This window comes from Hippocampus zosterae, chromosome 9 (assembly GCF_025434085.1).
Source record: "Hippocampus zosterae strain Florida chromosome 9, ASM2543408v3, whole genome shotgun sequence".
Taxonomy (NCBI): Eukaryota; Metazoa; Chordata; class Actinopteri; order Syngnathiformes; family Syngnathidae; genus Hippocampus; species Hippocampus zosterae.
The window spans coordinates 22001621-22025546 of record NC_067459.1 but is presented as its reverse complement, the minus strand read 5'-3'; the positions used below and the strand labels follow the sequence as shown (position 1 = coordinate 22025546).

The following is a 23926-nucleotide window of genomic DNA, read 5'->3' as shown; positions in this document are numbered from 1 at the left end:
TATATTTTGAGTCGGAATTTTTTGCATGTACAGTAATAATAATAATACTACTACTACTACTACTAATAATAATAATAATATTAAAGGGCGGCCCGGTAGTCCAGTGGTTAGCACGTCGGCTTCACAGTGCAGAGGTACCGGGTTCGATTCCAGCTCCGGCCTCCCTGTGTGGAGTTTGCATGTTCTCCCCGGGCATGCGTGGGTTTTCTCCGGGTGCTCCGGTTTCCTCCCACATTCCAAAAAACATGCGTGGCAGGCTGATTGAACACTCTAAATTGTCCCTAGGTGTGAGTGTGAGTGTGAGTGTGAATGTGAATGGTTGTTCCTTTCTGTGTGCCCTGCGATTGGCTGGCAACCGATTCAGGGTGTCCCCCGCCTACTGCCCGAAGACAGTTGGGATAGGCTCCAGCACCCCCTGCGACCCTAGTGAGGATCAAGCGGCTCGGAAGATGAATGAATGAACGAATGAATAATAATAAATTTGATTTATAAGTAAAACTTGTCAAGCAAAAGTGTCCCTTACCGACAACCGAAGGCTGCGTTGTTGCAGTGTCACGGCTTGGCTATCTCGGGGAGATGTGACTTGTGAAGTGAGAGGCTTAGTCCATTGCCTCCTGTCAATCATCCGACCTTGATTACAGCTCACACGTTCTGGTCCAGTGCCGTGCTGAGTCCGTCGCTTTGATTTCGCGCGATTGTTTTGACCAAAGCCAAAGGTTACAAGTCCATAATGTTTCTGTCACAAAGGAAATATTAACAATCATCATCCATTTAAAAAATAATCAGATCAATGGATGCCAGTTTTGTCTCGTTTATTATACGTACATAGCTGCAGAAAGGGGGCTTATGTTTAATCCACACTCTCATCTTCTGATACTTATGGGGGTAGCAATGTATCAGAACAGAGATGAGTCAACAGGCAAACAATTTGAAAAATGTAAGAAAAGGCAATTCAATACATCAAAAAACACAAATTAATCCTCCGAACATGCAAAATGGCAGATTCTTTTTTTTTTTGTGTGTTCTTTTAGAAAACAATGCTATGGTGCTAGACTTGAAATAACAATGGAGGCGTCAAATGCAACAAAGTGTCTCCTTTCGTCAACACATTGTCGTAATATTTTTCGAAACCCTGAAATGATGTCATTTGCACAAAAATACATGTTCCGATTTGGAAATCACCTATTCTATACATTCATCGTGTGGCATTTTGTAAACTGGGCTGTTATAGCAAACAAACGATCATGAGCAGAGTCCCCATGAGACATAATGACAACATTTTTACTTCTAACAACCAAGAGGCTCTGGACTCCAAAATATTTATGATGTCCAGCAAAATATCTCTGGAAAATAAGTTAATAAGTAACCTTTACAGGCAGATCATATTTTGAATATAGCTTATAAAGAAAAGAAAAACAACCCCACTGATCTTACAAAAGAATACATTTAAACTGAAAAAGTGTTCATCAAAACAACACTCTTTCACGACTAAATGCATCACAATGTTCAGCATATACGCAAAAGCGCCATCAGAATCACGGCATATGCGTATGGGCCCCGTATGCCTTCGGTGGGCGCATGTGCATGTCGGAGCAGAATTCATTGACAAGACGTCTTGTGGCTGCTGTGCTCAAATTTGCATTAACTCCGCCCCTATTTCCTCGATAAACAGGCATCCATTTGACGTCATGCTTTATATTATTATTTTTTTGTTGGCGTTGTTTTTAAAGCTGGTCCATCACTATTTGTGCGTATACAACGGGTGAGCAGATCCAAGATTATTCACTAGTACGCACAAGTAAGGCCTAATAACAGATTTGCCATTTAAATGTGTGTGTGCACGAATTCCGCAGAAATTTGGGCAGTTGCACTGTAAGTCACTGGCCCATCGAGGGTAAAGTTTCCGCAGGGAGCTGAGTTTAGAGTAGATCCCATCACAATAATTAAAAACTAGGCCTCGACATTTTATTGGAGTCATGAGAATGATTAAAAAGACACTCGTCACATACAGTATATAATAAACACAATATATATAGAGAGAAATAATATACACACCTGTGCTATTCGCAAAGGATCAGGACCTGCACCACAAATAGGGAAAATCTCCCCCCCCCCCAAAAAAAACCCCACTGATAAACACTACATCTACATTTCCTACAAGAAACATCGGAAACTCGAGGGGAACATTTTTTTTCAGAACCCTCAACTAAAAAAAAATAAAATAAAAAAAAGCGGGACGGGCACAAAAAATGAGAATCTGCAGGTGGTGAACTGCTAATGTGCAAGAGTCGACTGTATATAAATACCCGGGAGTATTTATTAATGGTCATCGAGCTGCAACCAAACAAACAGAAAATGAAGATGGCAGTTCCATTGCAATGACACATTGCATTTGCCACGGAACGTGTGCTCCGCATCACTATTGCGCAAGTTGGCTTGCATCGGTCCCCGCTGCGCAGGTTTTAATGAAAAGAGTGTGCGCGCTGGAAGATGGATGCAAGTCGGGCTCCTCACGCCAGGCTCTGAGCGGTGGCTTTGATCTCAGATGACATCCTCTTCTCCTTACGGCCCGCGTACTCGCCTATAAAGGAACCGTCTTCGTTGAAGTGAGTGTCTTCTTCCGCATAGTCGACCAGGCTGTCCCCGCTGTCCCCCGCTTTGATCTCTTTGCTCAGGGAGCGCTGGCTGCCTTTTAGTGGCTTCTCGTCGTTGTCACTGTCGAAGAAGCACACCGTAGTTACATCTCCGCCACGGGGGGGGCATCATATTCACAGAGGAAAGGCTTCCAGTGGTTGCAGTTTCGGATTGTCTGGAGAGAATTTATTATGCTTGTGCCCAGTGTGTATTCTCTCCTAAAAATAAAATGAGAATGAATCGAAATGTGGAAATAAGAATTTAAAATTATGAATCTGAAATTATTCATCATTCATTCATCTTCCGTACCGCTTGATCCTCACTAGGGTCGCGGGGGGTGCTGGAGCCCATCCCAGCCGTCTCTGGGCAGTAGGCGGGGGACACCCTGAATCGGTTGCCAGCCAATCGCAGGACACACATAGACGAACAACCATCCACCCTCACACTCACACCTAGGGACAATTTAGAGCGTTCAATCAGCCTGCCATGCATATTTTTGGAATGTGGATGGAAACCGGAGCACCCGGAGAAAACCCACGCAGGCCCGGGGAGAACATGCAAACTCCACACAGGGAGGCCGGAGCTGGAATTGAACCCGGTACCTCTGCACTGTGAAGCCGACGTGCTAACCACTGGACGACCGGGCCGCTCTCTGAAATTATTGATTGCTTTATTTTGGAAGCATGGAACTGCCAAGGTGGAGTAAAACGTTTGACTCTCTCTCCCTCTCTCGATACACCTTGTCAGTGATCCATCTTTATAGCTAGCTGGCAATCCATCTATCATTCTATCTAGCTAGCCGGCAATCCAACTATCTAATTAGCTATCTATAGAATGTTGGGAAAAAAACACTACTTATTAAAAGCGACAGCAAAGCAATAATTTAAGGACTTACATAAAATTTCTCATGCAATTTAAGTGTGAACTCATGAAGTGAAACGCACGGCACACCAAGACACTTTTTGCCCTCTGCATTTTTTGCTTTGTAGATACCACAGATTGGCAAATTGCAGTCTACTACGACCATTGCAGGGGTAGCCCATCATGAGTTGGATCACTCCAGGATTAATGAAACGTGCAGGAATAATACTGCCCTAGAGAAGAGCTACTTTCAAACACTGATTGCTTTCAGCTTCCTGCTGTGTACTGGCCAGTCAGTGCCCAGTGCCATCAGAACAGGAAATAGCAGCATTTCAACACTGCAAGGGCTCCCTTCAGAAAGCAATGTCTATTTAAAAAAAAAGTGCACACTACACCATAGGCGTTTTGTGATTTTTTATTTTTTTTGTAGTTTGAGGAAGTGTTGCATAATTTTGCGTGCGTATAGCAAAAACTGCTGAAGGTATTTTTTTGTACAACAGCCTTGTTTCCACCAAGCAGAGCCAACTTAGCCACAATTTATTGAGCTCGATACTACCAATCCACTTCTTGTGCATTCTAGTACAAACAAACAAACAAACAAACAAAAACTAATTGTTGCTGTATTTTTTTTCCCACTGCAGCCATCCCCAAAACAAGTAGTTACTTGTCATATTATAGCGTTTTCACAGCCTCGATATTGTGAGCAAACCCGGTAATCGTTACCGCCATTTGCGATGCGGGAGCTTGCTTTAGGTTGAAGTTATCTTAATAAGGAAAGAAGTATCGTGGGCCAGACAGGCAAATGGCAGGCCGCTGAATGAGTAGATGTGTGAAAGTGAACTGCTTCTTCCAAACAGCAAGTTTAAAAGCAACTTGGAGCAATTCGATTGGAATACGAGGTGACTGTTTGGACTGTATTAACCGGAGAACAGATTCATTCATTCATTCATTCGTTCATTCATTCATTCATCTACCGAGCCGCTTGATCCTCACTAGGGTCGCGGGGGGTGCTGGAGCCAGCTTGGGGTACATACAGTGGGTGTCCGCGGTGTAAGCAAAAGAGTTGCTAATAAAATATTCATTCATTCAACCGTATTCTGACCCCTCAAAAAGCGACACGCTTCTTCTCATTTATTGGTGTTATATTCCTGCCCCCCCCTTTTTTTTTTTTACACAAGAACTGTATTTACTGTAATTGTGACTTTACTGCCGTGTCTATTAGTGTGTAAGCTTAAAAGCAGGCCCGGGGAGAACATGCAAACTCCACACAGGGAGACCAGAGCTGGAATCGAACCCGGTACCTCTGCACTATGAAGCCGACGTGCTAATCACTTTAAAAAAAAAAAAAAAAAAAAAAAAAGGGAAAAATAGGAGCTGCCCAAGTCATACAGATGAACGGAGCTAACAGCAGGCAGCCTGCACAACCTGCATCTAAAGTGACATAAGCGAGTCATCATATGTACCGTATATCCAATCACAAATCAACCGCTGCATTTTATTTATTTATTGATTTTGCTGCTGACGCCACATAGCATGGCGACAAATTACATGTAATTACATGCGTGTAAATTGACATAAATTGGCTCGGGTTACTGTGTCACCTTGCACTCCGGTATTACACAGGTCTGATGCTCTGTCCTATTTATATTGCTACGTTCGCTATGACAACACACAATACAGATCCGTGCTCGGCGTGGCAGTGGCAAGCTGAAATGAACTGTTGGTGGAAACAGGGCTTGAGGATAAATTGAAGAATGGCATCCTCCATTCTGCGGTATAACGCTGATATATATTATATGCAGTCAGAATTCCTCCCTCAAGCTTTGTCGTCAGAAACATCAAACAGTAAACTGTTGTTGTTGTTTTCATGTAATTCTTTCCGAGCTCTCATTGGTCACAAACTGCCTTGTGTGTAAACGCTAGACGATAGCTAGATGCAACTACTACTGGAACCCAACTGATGTGCAAACGCTACGGCTGCTTATCACGTACGTTCCAATTCCCCCGGCAACATCAAATTTCTTCCGCAGAAGAAGTACGAGGCTCCGTGTCAGCCTCCCGAGTGTTACGTTCTCTTTGCAGCAATAGGGGAGACATAAAGAGCAGCACTGAGATAGGAGGAAAGAGACCACGCCAAGTTTTCAAGCGCTGCTTTGAGGCTTACCTGTATTCGCAGAACGTGTCGTCATTCATACCCTGGGACTCCACGTCTGGATGAAGGTCCTCCTTTTCCTTTACTGCTCGCAAAATGAACAGATGATATCAAACATACGGTATGCTCGAGAGAACTGCGAATGAAAACCATCGTCTCACCACGCGCTTTTACAAACCACGCTCGAACGCTTGAAGGCAAGTCAGATAGAGATGTTCTTTGGGTGTTCTTTGTTAATGTCGACGTAACATTTTCAACAAAGTCGTATGCAGGGGCCGCTCCACAAATAATACCGATTTGAGACAATAATAATGGGGATTTAATGAGAAACAAAGAAGTGAGCTGTGTAGCCCTTTTGTTTTCATGACGGGCGAATGCTACCCTGACACCGACCTGATGGCCATTAGCTGTGAATAATAAAGGTAATTACGGACTCTCGACATCCCAGTAGAAGAAGACCAAAAAAAAAAAAACGTAGATAACCATAAAGCCTGTGTCATCATTAGCTGCACACGAACAACATGTGCGAGTATTTGCATCTTGTCCCGCTGTGGGCTCTTCGCTGCAGGAAGAATCCGAGCGTGTAAAATATGCCTGCCTTAAAATGCAGGAGATTTCCTATCACCACACAACTTGTTCTACAGAAATAAGATACTGTATTTCTTTCTGCGTTTACTTCCGCGCTTATCGGCAATAATGGGAGGTGCGATTGGCAAGTGGCCGCGTGCGCTGGCACATACCTGAATATTTTCCTCCTTTATTCCTGTTGACAAAACAGGCGATCAGCACAATGAGGGTGAGCAGAGCAATGGCGCACAGCAGGCCAATAAACCAGCCCTGGTTAGATATTCCGCCGTGGATGCTGGCAAGACCTGAGGAGAGGAATACTTCAGTGACTTTGACACGCCTTGACCTTTTTATCGGACGGCTTGATTGAATGTTTACATCGACGGAGCCTATCAGATGCACAAGCGGTAGTCCGGTGATGGGAACAAATCCAATATTAATATTAATCAGCTAATTCGCCTGTCTAATTAATCAAGTATGGCAGACTATACAAATGGAATTCCTTGATCGACGCCGCCAGATTAAATCCTTCTGAAAATGGAGGCCCACGCTCTGCAAGGACACACCTGCAGTCGGTTCGAAAGGGGAGGTTGTTTCAATGGCCTGATTTTTATTTTTTTTTTCTCTGGAATCTTTGGTTTGTACACATCCAGGAACTTAGGCCGGTGCATCAGCCAGCAGAAGTGCCTTTGAAGAAGAGCAGCAAACATGTCAGAGTAATAACCCGAGTCTGAAGAATGCCCGAGACGCTTACAGTGATAGTCATCCCTCGCTATAACACGGTTCACCTTTCACGGCTTCGCAGAGTACCCGCAGAAAATCCACGCAGGCTCAGGGAGAACATGCAAACTCCACATGGGAAGGCCGGGGGCCCGAAATCGAACCCTGCACCTCTGCACTGTGAGGCCGATGTGCAAACCAGTCGGCCATCTAATTCTTTCATTCATTCATTCATTCATTCATTCATCTTCCGAACCGCTTGATCCTCACTAGGGTCGCGGGGGGTGCTGGAGCCTATCCCAGCTGTCTTCGGGCAGTAGGCGGGGGACACCCTGAATCGGTTGCCAGCCAATCGCAGGGCACACAGAAACGAACAACCATCCGCACTCACACTCACACCTAGGGACAGTTTTAGAGTGTTCAATCAGCCTGCCTCGCATGTTTTTGGAATGTGGGAGGAAACCGGAGCACCCGGAGAAAACCCACGCAGACCCGGGGAGAACATGCAAACTCCACACAGGGAGGCTGGAGCTGGAATAGAACCCGGTACCTGTGCACTGTGAAGCCAACATGCTAACCACTGGACTACCGGGCCGCCCCTTCTGAAATAAACTGAAAATAAATATGTAAATAAATAAATAACATGACTACGTCGCGGATTTCACTTCTCACGGGTTCTTTTTGGAACGTAACCCCCGCGATAAATGAGGGATTACTCCACACAGGCAACTACCGCCAGAATACTCAAGTTTCTCTTGGCTTTGGTGCAACACTTGCCGCTCTAAAGCAGAAATGTGGACTTTCTTTCACGACATACTGTACATATCTTGCAAACATGGCATTTGCGTCAAGTTTGTCGGTTGGGGATCACAGCAGAAGGGTGCGTTCACACCCGGAGCCGCTTTTTTTTTCGGTGTAAATCAGCAGTGTGTCAACACCACGTCCGTGTCTCCCCCGAGTCAACTCATCCTCGCCTAGCAAAGAATATCAGCCAATAAATTAGCACACGTAAAACCGCAAACGGAGCAAAATTATTCCGTAAATAACTTCAGAACCGCATCATGTAGGCTACAATACACCAGCAAAGAGCCAAGTGCACTTCAAAAGCACAACTGGACCACATCATCCTCATTTGTCCAAGAAGACATGCTGCTAGCAGACATCCGTGTGGGCTGCTAACTGCCAAACCAAAGACAAAGCAGACTTTGATTCAAATCACTAAACCCGGGGTGGGCAATTCATTGTGCAAGGGAACAACATGAAAGAGTGGAACACTTGCAGGGGGCCTAGCCAACGTGCTAACCTCAACTTTGTGTGGATTGTTTTAAATTTATTTATAAAAAGCAGTTCTTACAAAAAGCCTGGGTCCAAAATACTGTCGTTGTGTGTGGCTCGGGTATTTATTGTTGGAATTAAGAAACAATAAATACCATTGCAACAAATTTATTAAAATGACATCTTTTACCCCTTTAGCGCTTTAGCAGAAATTTGTGTCAGTCAGGACTCCAAAATTAAGAGAAATGCGGCAAGTATAATATTGATAATGACGTATAATGCCGCTGACCAGTGACTAGTGATGACTTAGAATACACCCAAGATGTACGGCAATGTGAATGAAACTTGAGATTTGTGTACCGTATTATGAGGCCAACTTTTGGACCTATTACCGCCACTGTGCAGGAAACAAGAATGTTGCTAACTTTAGTGCAAATGACAAGAATGGTTCCAGTCTCTTTTGTGGGGGAAAAAAAGCTAAATATCATGAAAACGCATCCTAGGTTGGCCACACTTCACAAACGACTGATGGCCGCGTCAAACTACACAAGTTTTTGGTCGTTCATGACGCCGTGCTGTCAGACTACCGCATAAATAAATAAATATCATTCTGTGTCACACTACATGTCCGGACCCCGACGCGTCTGTCAAAATTCAGGTCTGTCGGATGAGGCGGTACAAGCAGCTGTCAAAGTCACGTTGAGGCATTACGTGTTGTTTCTATGTTTAGAAAAGGCTAAAAAAAAACTGGACCTATTCCTAGATGATGTGGAGAGGGCGGCACGGACGGTCAATTCTCCAAAAAGAATTCCGAATTTGTTTCATGGCACCACGTTTGCTCATCAGCTCCTAGCTTTGCAGTTAGCAAACATAGCATGTGTTGAAACGCTACGCATACTTTCCAATATTTCCCTCTGTTGTTCAAGTCACTTTTAAACTACCGTACACAACATGGAGATCGTGTGCGTCACATCCCGTCTCTTGTCTTGAGGAGGAGAGAACCGATCAAAGACGATCCCAAAAATTTAAATCTCGGTTTGGAAAAATAGATCTGAGCACAGAGAGTGCTGGGCAAACAGATCTGCCGCTGTTCAATACAACGACACACGTGCTTGGGAAGGTATTGAGCTGGCGTAGGATCAGCAGGCTACCAGGTACTTTTTAATCAGTTTATTTGCGCATTTGCATGCTGAAATTCAGACGTTGGCCTTTTGCAAGTCAACCGGGGAGGAACAGCATCCAATAATGTAGTGAATGATGTGCATCATTAGTATGCCTCGACAGCAGCTGTCTGAGCAAGTCGACATCAATCCACTTCATTTCCCCGTGGCAAACATGCAAATCTTCCGTCGTGCCTTCAGCTTGGGTGCTTTATTTACTCAGGTGATAATCCAGCACACATGGACACCTGCGTCCGTGTTGCCCATCCCAACCAGTGCAAGTGACACTCTTTGACTAATGTTGATGGATTAGTCTGCGACAATGGCCCTTCCAAATCATTGGACCTGCACAATGAATTTGACTAAGATCAAACCCTGAACTAAAAATATCCTCAGGCTGTCTCCTCTGTGTATGTGTGTTTCAGGTTGCGATAAACAAGCAGCTGTGCAGACAACAGGGAGTTGTCCTATGAGATGCAGCAGCAAAGTCAAAGGGGACTTTTGGAAAAGGTGACACCACCAAAGGTTCTGATCCGACGAGTCTCAACAGCTCCCGCGTAGTCATTTATCGCACGGGCCTATAAATATCACCCTTGCCCGTATGCGCTCACAAATCCCTAGCACGCCCCCGTGGACATTCCTCCTCATTTTCTCTCCGCTCAGAAAACCTGTTGTCTCAACACAGTACTGCCGCTTAGCCGGCCGGTCAGGTGACTGTTGGGTCAATACGCCGCCGTGTCGAGCGGGGGACCAAGGCCCGAGAAATCAATCACTGACAATTAGATGTGTTTGTCCCGTTCAGACGACGGCACTCCCCAGCTACGCTGTCTGGCTAGAATATAGATCGCGTGTCTTTTGAATCACCGTGGTGCAGCAGGGGAATGAAAACTCTATTAAAACCGACTGATCAGTTGGCGGCGTGGCTTCCAACTTATGAACGGCAAGAAATCTTGCAGGGAAACTCGTTAACGTGCCGACGTTTGGAAATTATTCAGAAATCGCTTTTAGCGAAGACAACAAAAGTCAATTATTAATTCGGCGCTGCAAATTGCTCGTACAAAACTTTGGTTGTGCACATTTTGAGCGTGACGTCTCTGATCCACTGTTAAGGGACACTTTCGTCTCAAACTGCTTCAAACAACAAAGTGTGGGACGGAAAAGTGGTTAGGCCTGCACGACTGTCTACGTTTTATCAGAATCAAAATCCGAATCCGAATCATCTTTATTGGCCAAGTATGTAGAACACACAAGGAATTTGTCTCCGGTATAACACGCTGCACTAGTAACATCGTAAACAACAAAATCATTGAACCATTTTAGAGTAACCAGTAGTTTTGTAGTACCATTTTCTAGTACAAGAAGAGTGTCTACGTCAGTGACTGTTTAAGGAGTTAATGGCTAGAGGGAAGAATCTGTTTAAGTGTCTACTGGATTTGGTGCGCATGGATCTGTAGCGTCTGCCTGAGGGGAGTGGCTGAAAAAGGTGGTGGGCAGGGTGCGGGGGGTCCAGGAGGATTTTCCGTGCCCTTGTCTTGATTCTTGCAGTGTGCAAGTCCTCAAGAGTGGGTAGGGCGGTGCCAACGATTTTTTCTGCCGTCCTAACTGTCCGTTGAAGTCGGATTTTGTGTTATGTGGTATTTTACTTTAACTGTTTTGTTAAGCGCGTTGTTACAGCTGTTGCGTAGGCGCTATATAAATCAGCATGTATTGTATTGTATTGTATTGTATTGTTTCAAAAAAATCCCCTTATGGTTTTGATGCTTTATTGTGTCCGTATGTGTTGAGGTTCGACCTATGGAGGACTGAGTGGATTTGGTCATAAGGGGCTTGCGAATGCTTGGAGATGAGGGAGAAGCTGATTTGCCTGAAAAGAAGCATAGACCTTGAGTTTATGCATTCAGTCATTATTCCATTTCGAGTGTTGGCATGCGTGTTTTTTGAACTGAACCAGACGAGTGACTATTCAGCTAAAGCGTGAGAAGGAATTTGAATTCTGAATGTCATATTCTTTGTTGAGCCTGGTCGGATTCCCCCTCCCCCCACTCATTGTGCACCTTGGAGGGTCTTACAAATTTGTGTATCGCTGGAGACAACAACGGTTGTGTTAGCATTTGTATACATAAGAGAATGAATCATCCTTTCGACCGCTAAATATCATTCATTCATTCATTCATCTTCCGAGCCGCTTGATCCTCACTAGGGTCGCGGGGGGTGCTGGAGCCTATCCCAGCTGTCTTCGGGCAGTAGGCGGGGGACACCCTGAATCGGTTGCCAGCCAATCGCAGGGCACACAGAGACGAACAACCATTCGCGCTCACACTCACACCTAGGGACAATTTAGAGTGTTCAATCAGCCTGCCACGCATGTTTTTGGAATTTGGGATGAAACCGGAGCACCCGGAGAAAACCCACGCAGGCCCGGGGAGAACATGCAAACTCCACACAGGGAGGCCGGAGCTGGAATCGAACCCGGCACCTCTGTACTGTGAAGACGACGTGCTAACCACTGGGCTACCGGGCCACCCCGCTAAATATCCATCCATCCATTTTTTTTCATCCGCTTTTTCCTCACGAGCGTCGTGGGCATCAAGGTGTGCCCTACGATTGGCTGGCAACCGGTTCAGACTACTTCCCGTAGACGGCCAGGATAGGCTCGAGCATGCTTGCGACCCTCATGAGGAGAAAGTGTTTCAGATAATGGATGGATGGGTGGAATAAAAACTTGACAAATAAGGCGTTCAGAACCATCCCCAAAGTTCTGGATTCCTATTCGTATTGTAATTAGCTCTGGCGCGGCGTGTGATTGTACGCGTATGTGTGAAATGGCCAGGCATCTACGGCGCTCTACATAGCGGGGCCATCGGCAGGAGGGAAGAGTGGGAGCTGTCGGGGCGGAAACAGAAGAGAAAGAAAGACTAGAAAAGGGACAAGCAGATGCGTCGCTAAGCAGGCGTTCAAAAAACATTCAAACATTGCATGATCAAAGGTTCCGCTTGAAGCAAAGCACTTATGCGCAGCATGACAGCGAGTAGACAACAACAACACCGCCACCAAAAAAAAACGGTGCACTCTCACAAGGCGCTAGCCAAAACTTACACTTTTAATACTTACTGTAATTGTTACACGTGCGGTGATGTAAAGAATTGAAACATAATACAGACAAAGAGAAGTCTTGTGATCACCTTGAACATTCAAACAAATATTCACAGACACGGTAGACAATGATGCAGTTTTTTTTTTTCTCTTGGCGGGATTTGCAGCCAAACAACAAAAACTTTCATGTTTCATTCTTTCATGAATCTTTCAGGCAAAGCGATAGGAAATTAAAAGCGGCGCCCAGTCATCGAGAATGCCCGCCATCTGTTGGTCTTGAAAGTGAACCGTGCTTCCGTTTCATTTCCTCTGTAATTATTCACCGCCGCGGTCGAGTCCACGGATCGCCTTCGCGAGAGGTGCGCGCCACGTGACGCTCGGCAAATGATATGTCGCGACAAAGAGACAATTACATGCTACAAGCCGGATCATTATTGCGGACTTACCCGGCGTCTCTTTTCATGATTGCACAATTCATTATCTGAACCTTCAGTTACTCCCCCGCTCAAAGCAATTTTGTTTCTTTTACTGATTGTCTCATAACTTGCACTTTCCTTCCAATCAATAAGCGTTTGCTCTGGCAGTGACAAATGAAAAGCCACGGATGCAGACGTATTAAATTGTTTGTCCACAAATAGAACTTACGGGGACATAAAGAAAAGCTTGGCTGCCCAGTAGCTTTTTCCAGTGAACAAACAACCCACCCACCCCCTCTCCCTAAAAAAACAAAACTCTTTGTTGCGCGCCTCACCAAACTAAAACTTATACTGAACCGATTCTGTGCCATACCTCCAATATGGTCGTTGCTTCTTAATGTAACACCAAAACACAAGCAGCGCATTCGCAACGGCGCCGTCGCTTCCCTCTCAGACTTACTTGCTTCGAGGGTGGTGGTGCTCTCCTCGCTGATAACGGGCCCGCAGCCCACCGTGGTGCAGGAACGCAGGTGGAACTTGTATTTGCTTAAAGGCTCCAAGTCCCTCAGGGTCCACTTGGTCGTGGCGGGTTTGCTGATGTCGATGGTCTGCAGTTGCCCGACTTCCTCTGTGTTGTTAACTACAGTCCGCGATGAGTTGACAAAACCAACACACACACACACACAAAAAAAAAACACGTGACTCTTGGAGAATTGCCCCAGAGATCATAATAAATAAATAAATTAAATAATAATAATAATAATAATAATTAAATTCTGGGGGCGGCCCGGTAGCCCAGTGGTTAGCACGTCGGCTTCACAGTGCAAAGGGTTCGATTCCAGCTCCGGCCTCCCTGTGTGGAGTTTGCATGTTCTCCCCGGGCCTGCGTGGGTTTTCTCCGGGTGCTGCGGTTTCCTCCCACATTCCAAAAACATGCATGGCAGGCTGATTGGACGCTCTAAATTGTCCCTAGGTGTGAGTGCAGATGGTTGTTCGTTTCTGTGTGCCCTGCGATTGGCTGGCAACTGATTCAGGGTGTCCCCCGCCTACTGCCCGAAGACGGCTGGGATAGGCTCCAGCACCCCCCGTGACCCTAGTGAGGATCAAGCGGCTCGGAAGATGAATGAATGAATGAAATGATGTGAAAGACAATTGTAAATAGCACTGCGATTTATCCATTTTGTGTTATATTGCACTTAATTGAACGGTGTTTTTTGTTTTTTTCTTCTTTCTACCTACATTCTTGCTGCTGGAGGCTGTAAATTTCCCCAGTGTGGGACAAACAAAAGGATATCTTATCTTATAAGAATGCTCCACCTTAAAATGACGAAAATGCTCTTTTTATTGAAGTACCTTTAAGCGCTGCAGAGTACATTTCACAACCAAGTTCTATTGGTCGAATGTATCCGGTAAAAATGACTTGACATCTCAATGTTTTATAAGTATTTAAGTATTCATTCATTCATTCATTCATTCATTCATTCATTCATTCATTCATTCATTCATTCATTCATTCATTCATTCATTCATTCATTCATTCATTCATCTTCCGTACCGCTTGATCCTCACTAGGGTCGCGGGGGGTGCTGGAGCCCATCCCAGCCGTCTCCGGGCAGTAGGCGGGGGACACCCTGAACCGGTTGCCAGCCAATCGCAGGGCACACAGAGATGAGCAACCACCCACGCCCACACTCACACCAAGGGACAATTTTTAGAGCGTCCAATCAGCCTGCCACGCATGTTTTTTTTGGCATGCGGGAGGAAACCGGAGCACCCGGAGAAAACCCACGCAGGCCCGGGGAGAACATGCAAACTCCACACAGGGAGGCCGGAGCTGGAATCGAACCCGGTACCTCTGCACTGTGAAGCCGACGTGCTAACCACTGGACTACCGGGCCGCCGTATTTAAGTATATAAGTATTAATTATAATTAATAGTAAATAATTATATAATTATATTAATAAGATAAGTATTAGTATATAGTACCCTTTTTTTTTTTTTTTTTGGTCCAATGATCAAAATTCCGCCGTGAACACAAAATGAACTCGTCTTTCTATCCGAACAGGGATATCAAACTAAAAGTGTGATCACAGTTTCCAATTAAATGACATATCGGGCAGATCTGGAAGCGATTTGATATGACGATCGGAATTTTTTCCGTTGCGTCTCCCGTGTAGGCGATTTTGTTACGGCGGAGCTGCCAGTGAAACGTGTGAGATGCAAAGGCATGACAGGCTGATATGCGGGTGGGGGGGGGGGGTGTGTGCTCGTAACAGCCGCTCCTTAGCTGGAAAGTTCACGTGTGCCACTCACGATACCTTGGCAGCTGGCTGCAGTATTTGCCGACATTTTGCACGCGGCTTGCTTCAAGGGGGACTTCAACGTAGTCACACCTCGATGAGCTCACCGACTTGATCGCTGAGGCACATTGAAAGTGTCCTCCCCCCCCGAAATAGGCTGTGGCATTTGGCCTTCTTCCCCAGCTGCCAAATCCAACTCAATTAGCGAGGAAATGTGGCGACAAGATGAGGCTGGAAGTTCCTCCCGAGCTTTACTTTTACTTGTGTTTGAGGACAGCGGTGTGTGTCTACTTGTGCACATCCTGTTGGAATTGTGAGCGATCTCGGCGATGCCCCCCCCCCCCCCCCCGGCGCGAGGTCGGTCAAACGCAACCCGAGCCAACTGAGACATCGTGGCCTGGCTCTGCAGAGTGATTCCGCAGACATCACCCGGACGTCAAGCCGACATGTTTTCCGATGGACACTTTGTGACGTCATTCCGACCCGAGTCCCATTCACGGGGCACGGCGATTTGCGTTTTTGTGTTGGGCCCTAGTGTGACACGCCGATTCCCAAAATGCCGCATTGGTTATCAAGTCAAGTCAAGAGTATTTCTGGAGCACTTTCAAACAGCCATCGCTGCATACAAAGTGCTGCACATGGAGCGATTTAACATACACAATAAACAGTAAGATGAATCGGTAATAAAGGCGGTAGAAAGCACCAAGCAGTAAAATCAAGAACAAATCCAAGTCATGCTGTTATGTGTATTGTATTGTATGTGTTATGTGTTATGTGTTATGTGTATTCAATTGCTTCCTTCCTTAAAAAATGCAAACAGGCCAAGGATATTCATTCATTCATTCATTCATCTTCCGAGCCGCTTGATCCTCACTAGGGCCGCGGGGGGTGCTGGAGCCTATCCCAGCCGTCTTCGGGCAGTAGGCGGGGTACACCCTGAATCGGTTGCCAGCCAATCGCAGGGCACACAGAGACGAACAAACATCCACGCTCACATTCACACCTAGGGACAATTTAGAGTGTACAATCAGCCTGCCACACATGTTTTTGGAATGTGGGAGGAAACCGTAGCACCCGGAGAAAACCCACGCAGGCCCGGGGAGAACATGCAAACTCCACACAGGGAGGCCGGAGCTGGAATCGAACCCGGTACCTCTGCACTGTGAAGCCGACGTGCTAACCACTGGACTACCGGGCCGCCCGCCAAGGATATTAACATTATTAATCATCGAAGGGGGAAATTCAATATTTTCTCCTTGTGAGATTATATCTGGGTCACTTATGATGAGGAAGAAAGCGGGTAACGTACTTAGCTGATACTCTAAGAGATATCCTGTCAGAATGCCATTGGGCTCCGCTGGTGGGGCCCAAGCCAGAGAGACGGTGTGCCTCTGTGTTTCTGTCACCTTGAAAACTGGATTTTTCTCAGGGACTGCGGGGGGCAAAAAAACAAAACAAAAAAAAGTCATCAACACGGTAAGCAGTTGACACCAAAATGTTCCTTTTGTTTTTTGTTTGCTATCGTGGCGTCCTTACCGCCCTCCGGGGTCTTGAAGTTGACAGGATGGCTGCCGGGCCCGTTGCCGCGACCGTTGAAGGTCATGACAATGAGACTGTACTCGGAGAAAGGCTGGAGTCTGGGCACGATGGCGTGGTCGCGGTCGCCAGGTAACGTCAACGTGTGTTTGTCTCCGTGGCTTTTTTTCAAATCCAACAAACTGCGCAAACGCCACCAGTTGATCTGGACGCAACGAAAGAGACGCTCGGTGACACGTCGAAAAAACATCCGACAACACAACCCCGTTACGGGAGGCGCACGGATGTAAATTGTGCCGGGGAAGATGTGTAAGGTACGGCGGAAGAGAGAGAGAGAGAGCGTTTAGCGTTTAGCGGTTAGCGTAGAGCCAACCGTTTCGAGCGGGTCAGGGTCATTCCTTTTCAACTGTGGCGGAAAACAAGTGAAGTATTACCCTGTAGCCTCCCAGACGTCCGTGCAACTTGTCCTTGTTTACACGGGTCCAGCTGACCTTGACCACTGAGCTGTTCATCACCAACACGGCCACATCGTCCGGCGCGGCCGACGGAACTGCAAAAGCAAACGCAGGAGAAAATGACAACACGGACGTCTCGAAGACGAGAGCTACGCACGGAGAGCTCTCGCGACCAAATCCGATTGACATTCATCACAAATGGAGATCAGATAACTCGGGGATGGGTATATCGGGGGGCGTGGGGGGAACACCCAACTATGGGGATGGAGGAGCTCTACAGTCAGCCACACAAAATGTCTCGCTAACATAAAAAGGTGCATTTCTCTTCTGTCTCATGACCTGTGTTGGTCTCCTCGAGGCAAGTCCAAAAGAGAGCTAAACACACAAAATAGAGGCGGTTGCTTGTCTTCACAAAACACAAAAGAACAAAATGTTCCGAGCCAAACGCGAACGTTTCACTAAAACGTGACTGAATTGCTGAATACGAAGCGCATGAAAATGACTTACTCGAGGCGAAGCGAAAGGACTCATTCAGATATAAATCTTCCCCTTTTGCGTCCTTTCTTTTGATATTAAAAGAATAGATCACAAAACACACTGACTATGCGAAAATTAACCGTTCAATATCTAGAAAGCATATGCGCCGATGGCAGGAATTGGGCGGGGGGGGGGGGGGGGGTGATGGCTCCCAGAGGGTACAAATTGATTTAAATGTAAAGTTAGATTTCGAGCAACTTCTCCCATTAAAAAAAATAAATAAAATAAAACAATTCTAAAAATCTATGGTCACGAGCTATGGGTCGTGACCGAAAGAACGAGATCCCGGATACATGCGGCCGAAATGAGTTTTCTCCGCAGGGTGTCCGGGCTCTCCCTTAGAGATAAGGTGAGAAGCTCGGTCATCCGGGAGGGGCTCCGAGTCGAGCCGCTTCTCCTCCACATCGAGAGGAGCCAGATGAGGTGGCTTGGGCATCTGATTCGGATGCCTCCTGAACGCCTCCCTGGTGAGGTGTTCCGGGCATGTCCCACTGGGAGGAGACCCCGAGGAAGACCCAGGACACGCTGGAGAGACTATGTCACCCAGCTGGCCTGGGAACGCCTCTGGATCCCCCGGGGAGAGCTGGAAGAAGTAGCTAGGGAGAGGGAAGTCTGGGCTTCCCTGCTAAAGCTATTGCCCGCGCGACCCGGTCCCGGATAAGCGGTAGAAGATGGATGGATGGATGGAATTCTAAAAAATGCTAGTTTGGGCCCCTCTGTTGTAACCTCACAAGAGAGAATTTGTCTTGCACAACACGTGTTGAGCTTCAATTGTAACGTTTTGACAGAATCGTGCAATCCTAAACATTTGAAGTCATTTCCACAAACGGTTTTGCGTACGAACGTAGCGATGAACACGCATGCGAACGAATTCAAATGACATTTTGACTTGTTCTTCCAAATGGCCGCTCCGATCCAGCTGATTTTTTGGCAAGAAATCCTGGGCTGGTTGCCCAAGTCAATCACACGGCACACGTAACCCAACACCCGTTCGCATCTATGGGCAGTTTAGATTGTTCGATTCATTTATCATGCGGACTATCAGGAGAGGGCGGCCCGGTAGTCCAGTGGTTAGCACGTCGGCTTCACAGTGCAGAGGTACCGGGTTCGATTCCAGCTCCGGCCTCCTTGTGTGGAGTTTGCATGTTCTCCCTGGGCCTGCGTGGGTTTTCTCCGGGTGCTCCAGTTTCCTCCCACATTCCAAAAACATGCGTGGCAGGCTGATTGAACACTCTAAATTGTCCCTAGGTGTGAGCGTGAGCGTGGATGGTTTTTCGTCTATGTGTGCCCTGCGATTGGCTGGCAACCGATTCAGGGTGTCCCCCGCCTACTGCCCGGAGACGGCTGGGATGGGCTCCAGCACCCCCCGCGACCCTAGTGAGGATCAAGCGGTACGGAAGATGAATGAATGAATGAATGAATGAATGAATGAATTAGATGGGCGACTGGTTTGCACATCGGCCTCACAGTGCAGAGGTACCGGTTCGATTCCAGCTCCAGCCTCCCTGTGTGGAGTTTGCATGTTCTGCGTGGGTTTTCTCCGGGTGCTCCGGTTTCCTCCCACATTCCAAAAACATGCAGACTGATTGGACGCTCTAAATTGTCCCTAGGTGTGAGTGTGAGTGCGAATGGTTGTTCGTCTCTGTGTGCCCTGCGATTGGCTGGCAACTGATTCAGGGTGTCCCCCGCCTACTGCCCGGAGACGGCTGGGATGGGCTCCAGCACCCCCCGCGACCCTAGTGAGGATCAAGCGGTACGGAAGATGAATGAATGAATGAATGACTATCAGGAGAAAAGAATGTGGCCGCATAACTTTGTATGACGTGGTCGTTTTGGTCTTATTTTCAGCCATATTGAAGTGCCCTGTTCTCGAGTAACCATTGAGAGTCATGCTAATTTCTGGAACAATCACATCATATCCCTTTGTTTACATTTGCTGCGAGGCGGGAGATAATAAAAGCCGCCGCCCGCAGCTCTTTGAAACGGAACAGGGAAAAACAGTACGAATAACCGAAAGCCAAACATCCTCCAACATTCGCGATTCGCCCGCAAGCAGCGCCTCCAACATTAGATACCGCCGGCTGTAAAGATGATCAAAGTAAGTCGAGCAAGTTTCCAACCCGGACGAAAGGAGTGAATACGCACAATCTTCGCCGGAGTAACCGGTCACCACGTTTGGCTCGGGGCCCCAACCCTGATTGTTCCTGGCTTGGATCTTGATCTCGTAGGGCACAAAAGTGGGCGTGTCCGTCACCACAAACGAGTGTCTCTTCACGATGTGTTCCTTCCAATCCTCCTCCAAGTCCTGCCGCCTGTAGCTCACTTTGTACTCAAGACCCGGCCCGTTGTGTTCGATCGGCAACAAGGGCTAAATCAAAAGAAAAAGAAAGAGAGAGCTGAGCAAAACAATGAGGGTTGCCATTTGAACTCGGCTTCCCTTCTTGTGTAAAATGTGTATTTCTCTTCCCCTATATCACTCATTCCTTTTCAATAAAAAAGAAAAGTCAGTGCTTGGAGCGCTCGCAGTGTGTTATCTTGCCATCTATTAAAACAACGGGCTGAGTATCCTGCTCGAGCTCGAACATAATGCAACCTATCTCTGAATAGAGGACATTCTGCCCGAAATACAAAGAGACACGAAAAGCCACAAAGGAACATCATGAACAAAAAGGGAGGCGGGTGGAGGGGGTGGGGGGCTCATCAGTCCAAGATTCCGAAAAGGCGAGATTTGTCTCGCCGCAATAAAATGGGAATATGAACCTTCTCTTTCTCTCGGACAGCTTTCAATGGATCCTCATTCAAATGAAGATCAAAGCCAAATAATTGAAAAATAATTCATCTTCCCCAAACTTAAAACGTCGCAGATGTGAGTTATTCACACAACTAGATTGTCTGCAGGGTAATAATACAACCCTCCCGCCCCCTACTCTTTTCTTACCTCCCAGTTGATATCCATTTCATGCGGCAAATGACCTTCGATTTTGATATTTTCCGGGTTCTTGTCAGGGGCTGCGGAAAAGAGTGAGTAACGATTTTCTCAGAATTGTGAGTGTGAAAGAAATCTCAAGTGAAATACAAAGTAGGCACACAAAGGAGACGATTTTCAACAGGAGTGGAATCAATTATGTGTTTGAATGTCGGCAGCTTTCGTGGCCCCGGGGCTCCTTAATCCAAAAGTATAAAGTCGACTCAACAACACACGGCGGGCGCGTCGGACCTGTCGGAGGGGTTTTGTATCTCTCCGTGGGCTCGCTGGGAGGACCCCTCCCGACACCGTTAACCCCGGCCACACGGAAACGGTAGTCGACGTGACCGTGTAGTTTGAGGACGGCCGAAGCGTGATTGCCGGGTACCCTGAGCAGCTCCTTCCAATTTCCAGGCTCCCACTGGCTCTCCTCGTATTGAATAATAAACTCTGTGGAAAGGCGGAGAGAGACAATCAGCCCGGAAGCGTTTCCGGCTCTCGCCCAAAAAAAAAAAAAAATCTGATCCAACCACCACAGGGGCCTCCAGCTCTGGGCTTGCGTGTTCCATAGATGCACTGATCACAATTGACGCTTTGGTGGATCAATAATTGACACACGCTAAAATAGACTTGTGCTAAACACGAACAACGCACTTGAACTAAACTGGAACAGAAAACGATGCACGGCTTTTCCTTTTACCTGTGGTCGAGCTGTTGTGATCGTCCCCTGGGGTCCATTTCAGTTTGACACTTTTGGTCTTGTGTTCTGACAGGACCAAGTGCTCCGGTGCATCAGGGACATCTGAAAAGCATCACGTGAGTTTTGGAGAGGAGGTGGGGGAGGGGGGGTGCGGGGGCAGGGACATGGATAGATCATAGACGCATCGATCCGAGCAGGAAACAAGGCCAAGGCATCCATTTTCAATCAAATTATCCTGACAGTGAGCAGATGCGGAATGGCCTGCGTCACTAAAATGCTTTGCGGTGCTGTCAAAACGACACTGGCAACAGTTTTGGTTGAACTCATTTTGATTTGAGTACGCTAAGTGGTTCCACGCAATAAAATCATCTGGATTCATTCATTCATTCATTCATCTTCCGAGCCGCTTGATCCTCACTAGGGTCGCGGGGGGTGCTGGAGCCTATCCCAGCTGTCTCCGGGCAGTAGGCGGGGGACACCCTGAATCGGTTGCCAGCCAATCGCAGGGCACACAGAGACGAACAACCATTCGCACTCACACTCACACCTAGGGACAATTTAGAGTGTTCAATCAGCCTGTCACGCATGTTTTTGGAATGTGGGAGGAAACCGGAGCACCCGGAGAAAACCCACGCAGACCCGGGGAGAACAGGCAAACTCCACACAGGGAGGCCGGAGCTGGAATCGAACCCGGTACCTCTGCACTGTGAAGCCGACGTGCTAACCACTGGACTACCGGGCCGCCATTCATCTGGATTCAGATACTTTTTTTTTTTAAATCAACCGATTTAAAAATGTATATCTGGATTCAGGTGACTTTATTTTGTGCAACGACTTGACAAAATCAAAGTGAGTCAACTCCCCCCCAAAAAAACGTGTTTGACTGTAGAATTTACTCAATTTGATATCCTCAAGTTGCTGCACAAAATAAAGTCATCTGAAACCAGATACATTTTCTTTACGTCGATGAATAGTCGATTTATAAATGTATTTGGATTTAGATGACTTTGTGCGACGAATGGAGTAATTCAACAAAAACTTGGGTCAGTGTAGAATAGACTCATTTTCATTCCGTGAGTTGGCTGCACGAAATAAAATCCACTTTTTGAAGTCTGCTTGAAAGTGAATTAAAAAAAATTGAGTCAATTTGACACACCATTTTCAACTGCGCTTACTTTTGCGTGAAATCCAGCATTTCACGATTAAAGCCGTATATGCCGTGACCATGGCTGAGGCTCGCCGACATATTGATCTGTTGTCAAATGTCATCGGGTGAAGATGTTCTCAGGGTTTCCTGGGCCGGACAAGAAATTATATTTCTACGCTCGCTCACCTAGCACCATGAGCAACGCCGACGCCGTGGCGCCATCCGCCGGAGTTCTCGCTACACATTTGTACACACCCTGGTCCCCGTGGCTTACGTTGAAAATTTGAAGGTTGCCGTCCTCTACAAAGTATCTGTTAACAATATTGATGAACAAAGAAGCGCTAAAATGACAATTTTTTTAGCAACGCAGTACAAAATTGCGGGAGCCGACCGACCTTGAACTCTCGGTATCATTGAAGCCCAATTCCGCGTCGTCCTTTTGCCACAGGAGCCGAAAGTCGTTGATGAAGGACTTGTCGTATTGCGCCAGGCATGAGAGCTGGGCCGTGGTGCCGATGAGGACCCGCTGGTCTTCCGGAGCCACGGTTATTCTCGTGGGATCTTTGGTAAGTAGGGCACTCTTTTAGTTGCCTCCGACGACCGGCCGCTACGAACGCATCCGTTCTAACGGGTCCTACCTTTCACGTAAAGCGAAGCTTCGATGGCAGATGTCCCTTCTGTGTTTTTGGCGTAACATGTATACTGTCCCGTGTCCTCTTTTTCTGCTCTGTAGATCTCCAATGAGCCATTGTCATGCACGGTAAATCTCGGCCCCGCCAGCGATTCAGAGGACTCATCCTTGCTCCTGGAAACGGTCAAAACGTTTTAAAAAAACAACAACAAAAAAACGTGTCAACTTTTCAGAAGATCCAAATGATGGGGATCATCATCATCGGGCATCATAGAACAGGTTCTGCTATCATCTCCTCCAATGTTCTCCCGAGTTGTGCATAGTCAACTTAGTTGCCAGCTAAACTGATGGTATGTTGATGGCAACGTGACGACATGAGGTCGTAAACTTGCAGGTTGGATGATTGATCGACACGCGGTCATTGCTGTTGCTTCTTAACGGCATGCTTTGTCATTTGGGTTAAGGTCAAATACCGCACTTAACAAGGATCGGGGACCCATAAAAAAAATATGCTGGCAAGAAAGAGATTTTCATGGAGGACGGCCAATGCCGAGTGCATTCAGTGGTTGAGATCTACCGCCCCCTATTGTTGAGAGGAAGAATTGCACGGCCTTTTCCACTCACCAAGTGATTGCGGAGGGCGGAGAGCTGAAGACATTGCAGTGCATCATCACTCCCCTCCCTTCGACGGCGGTGTAATCCTCGCCCTCCTTTGTGAGAATCATTGGCGGCAGATCTGCAGAGCGGAAGATGCGGATGAGAAGCGGTGCGAGCTTG

The 23926-nt window shown here is 46.9% G+C and overlaps 1 protein-coding gene across 7 annotated transcripts in view; it reads right to left on the bottom strand.

Moving 5' to 3' along the window:
- Window positions 1-795: 795 nt before the first annotated feature.
- Window positions 796-23926, bottom strand: part of chl1b (cell adhesion molecule L1-like b) — a 56287-nt gene continuing 33156 nt past the window's right edge. For 6 of the 7 annotated variants that reach the window (XM_052076051.1, XM_052076055.1, XM_052076054.1 and 3 more), the window contains 16 exons: window positions 23774-23885; window positions 23157-23323; window positions 22914-23079; window positions 22705-22829; window positions 21372-21473; window positions 20924-21121; window positions 20645-20715; window positions 19852-20074; window positions 17149-17264; window positions 16715-16919; window positions 16488-16610; window positions 13339-13518; window positions 6388-6519; window positions 5660-5732; window positions 2384-2715; window positions 796-2060 (listed from right to left, as the gene is read on the bottom strand). In XM_052076051.1, the coding sequence (XP_051932011.1) occupies window positions 2511-2715; window positions 5660-5732; window positions 6388-6519; window positions 13339-13518; window positions 16488-16610; window positions 16715-16919; window positions 17149-17264; window positions 19852-20074; window positions 20645-20715; window positions 20924-21121; window positions 21372-21473; window positions 22705-22829; window positions 22914-23079; window positions 23157-23323; window positions 23774-23885 (2198 nt within the window). In that variant the 3' untranslated portion in view covers window positions 796-2060; window positions 2384-2510. Of the gene's footprint in view, window positions 2061-2383; window positions 2716-5487; window positions 5570-5659; window positions 5733-6387; window positions 6520-13338; window positions 13519-16487; window positions 16611-16714; window positions 16920-17148; window positions 17265-19851; window positions 20075-20644; window positions 20716-20923; window positions 21122-21371; window positions 21474-22704; window positions 22830-22913; window positions 23080-23156; window positions 23324-23773; window positions 23886-23926 lie in introns of those variants that run through there. The other variant, XM_052076057.1, reaches the window with a different exon arrangement.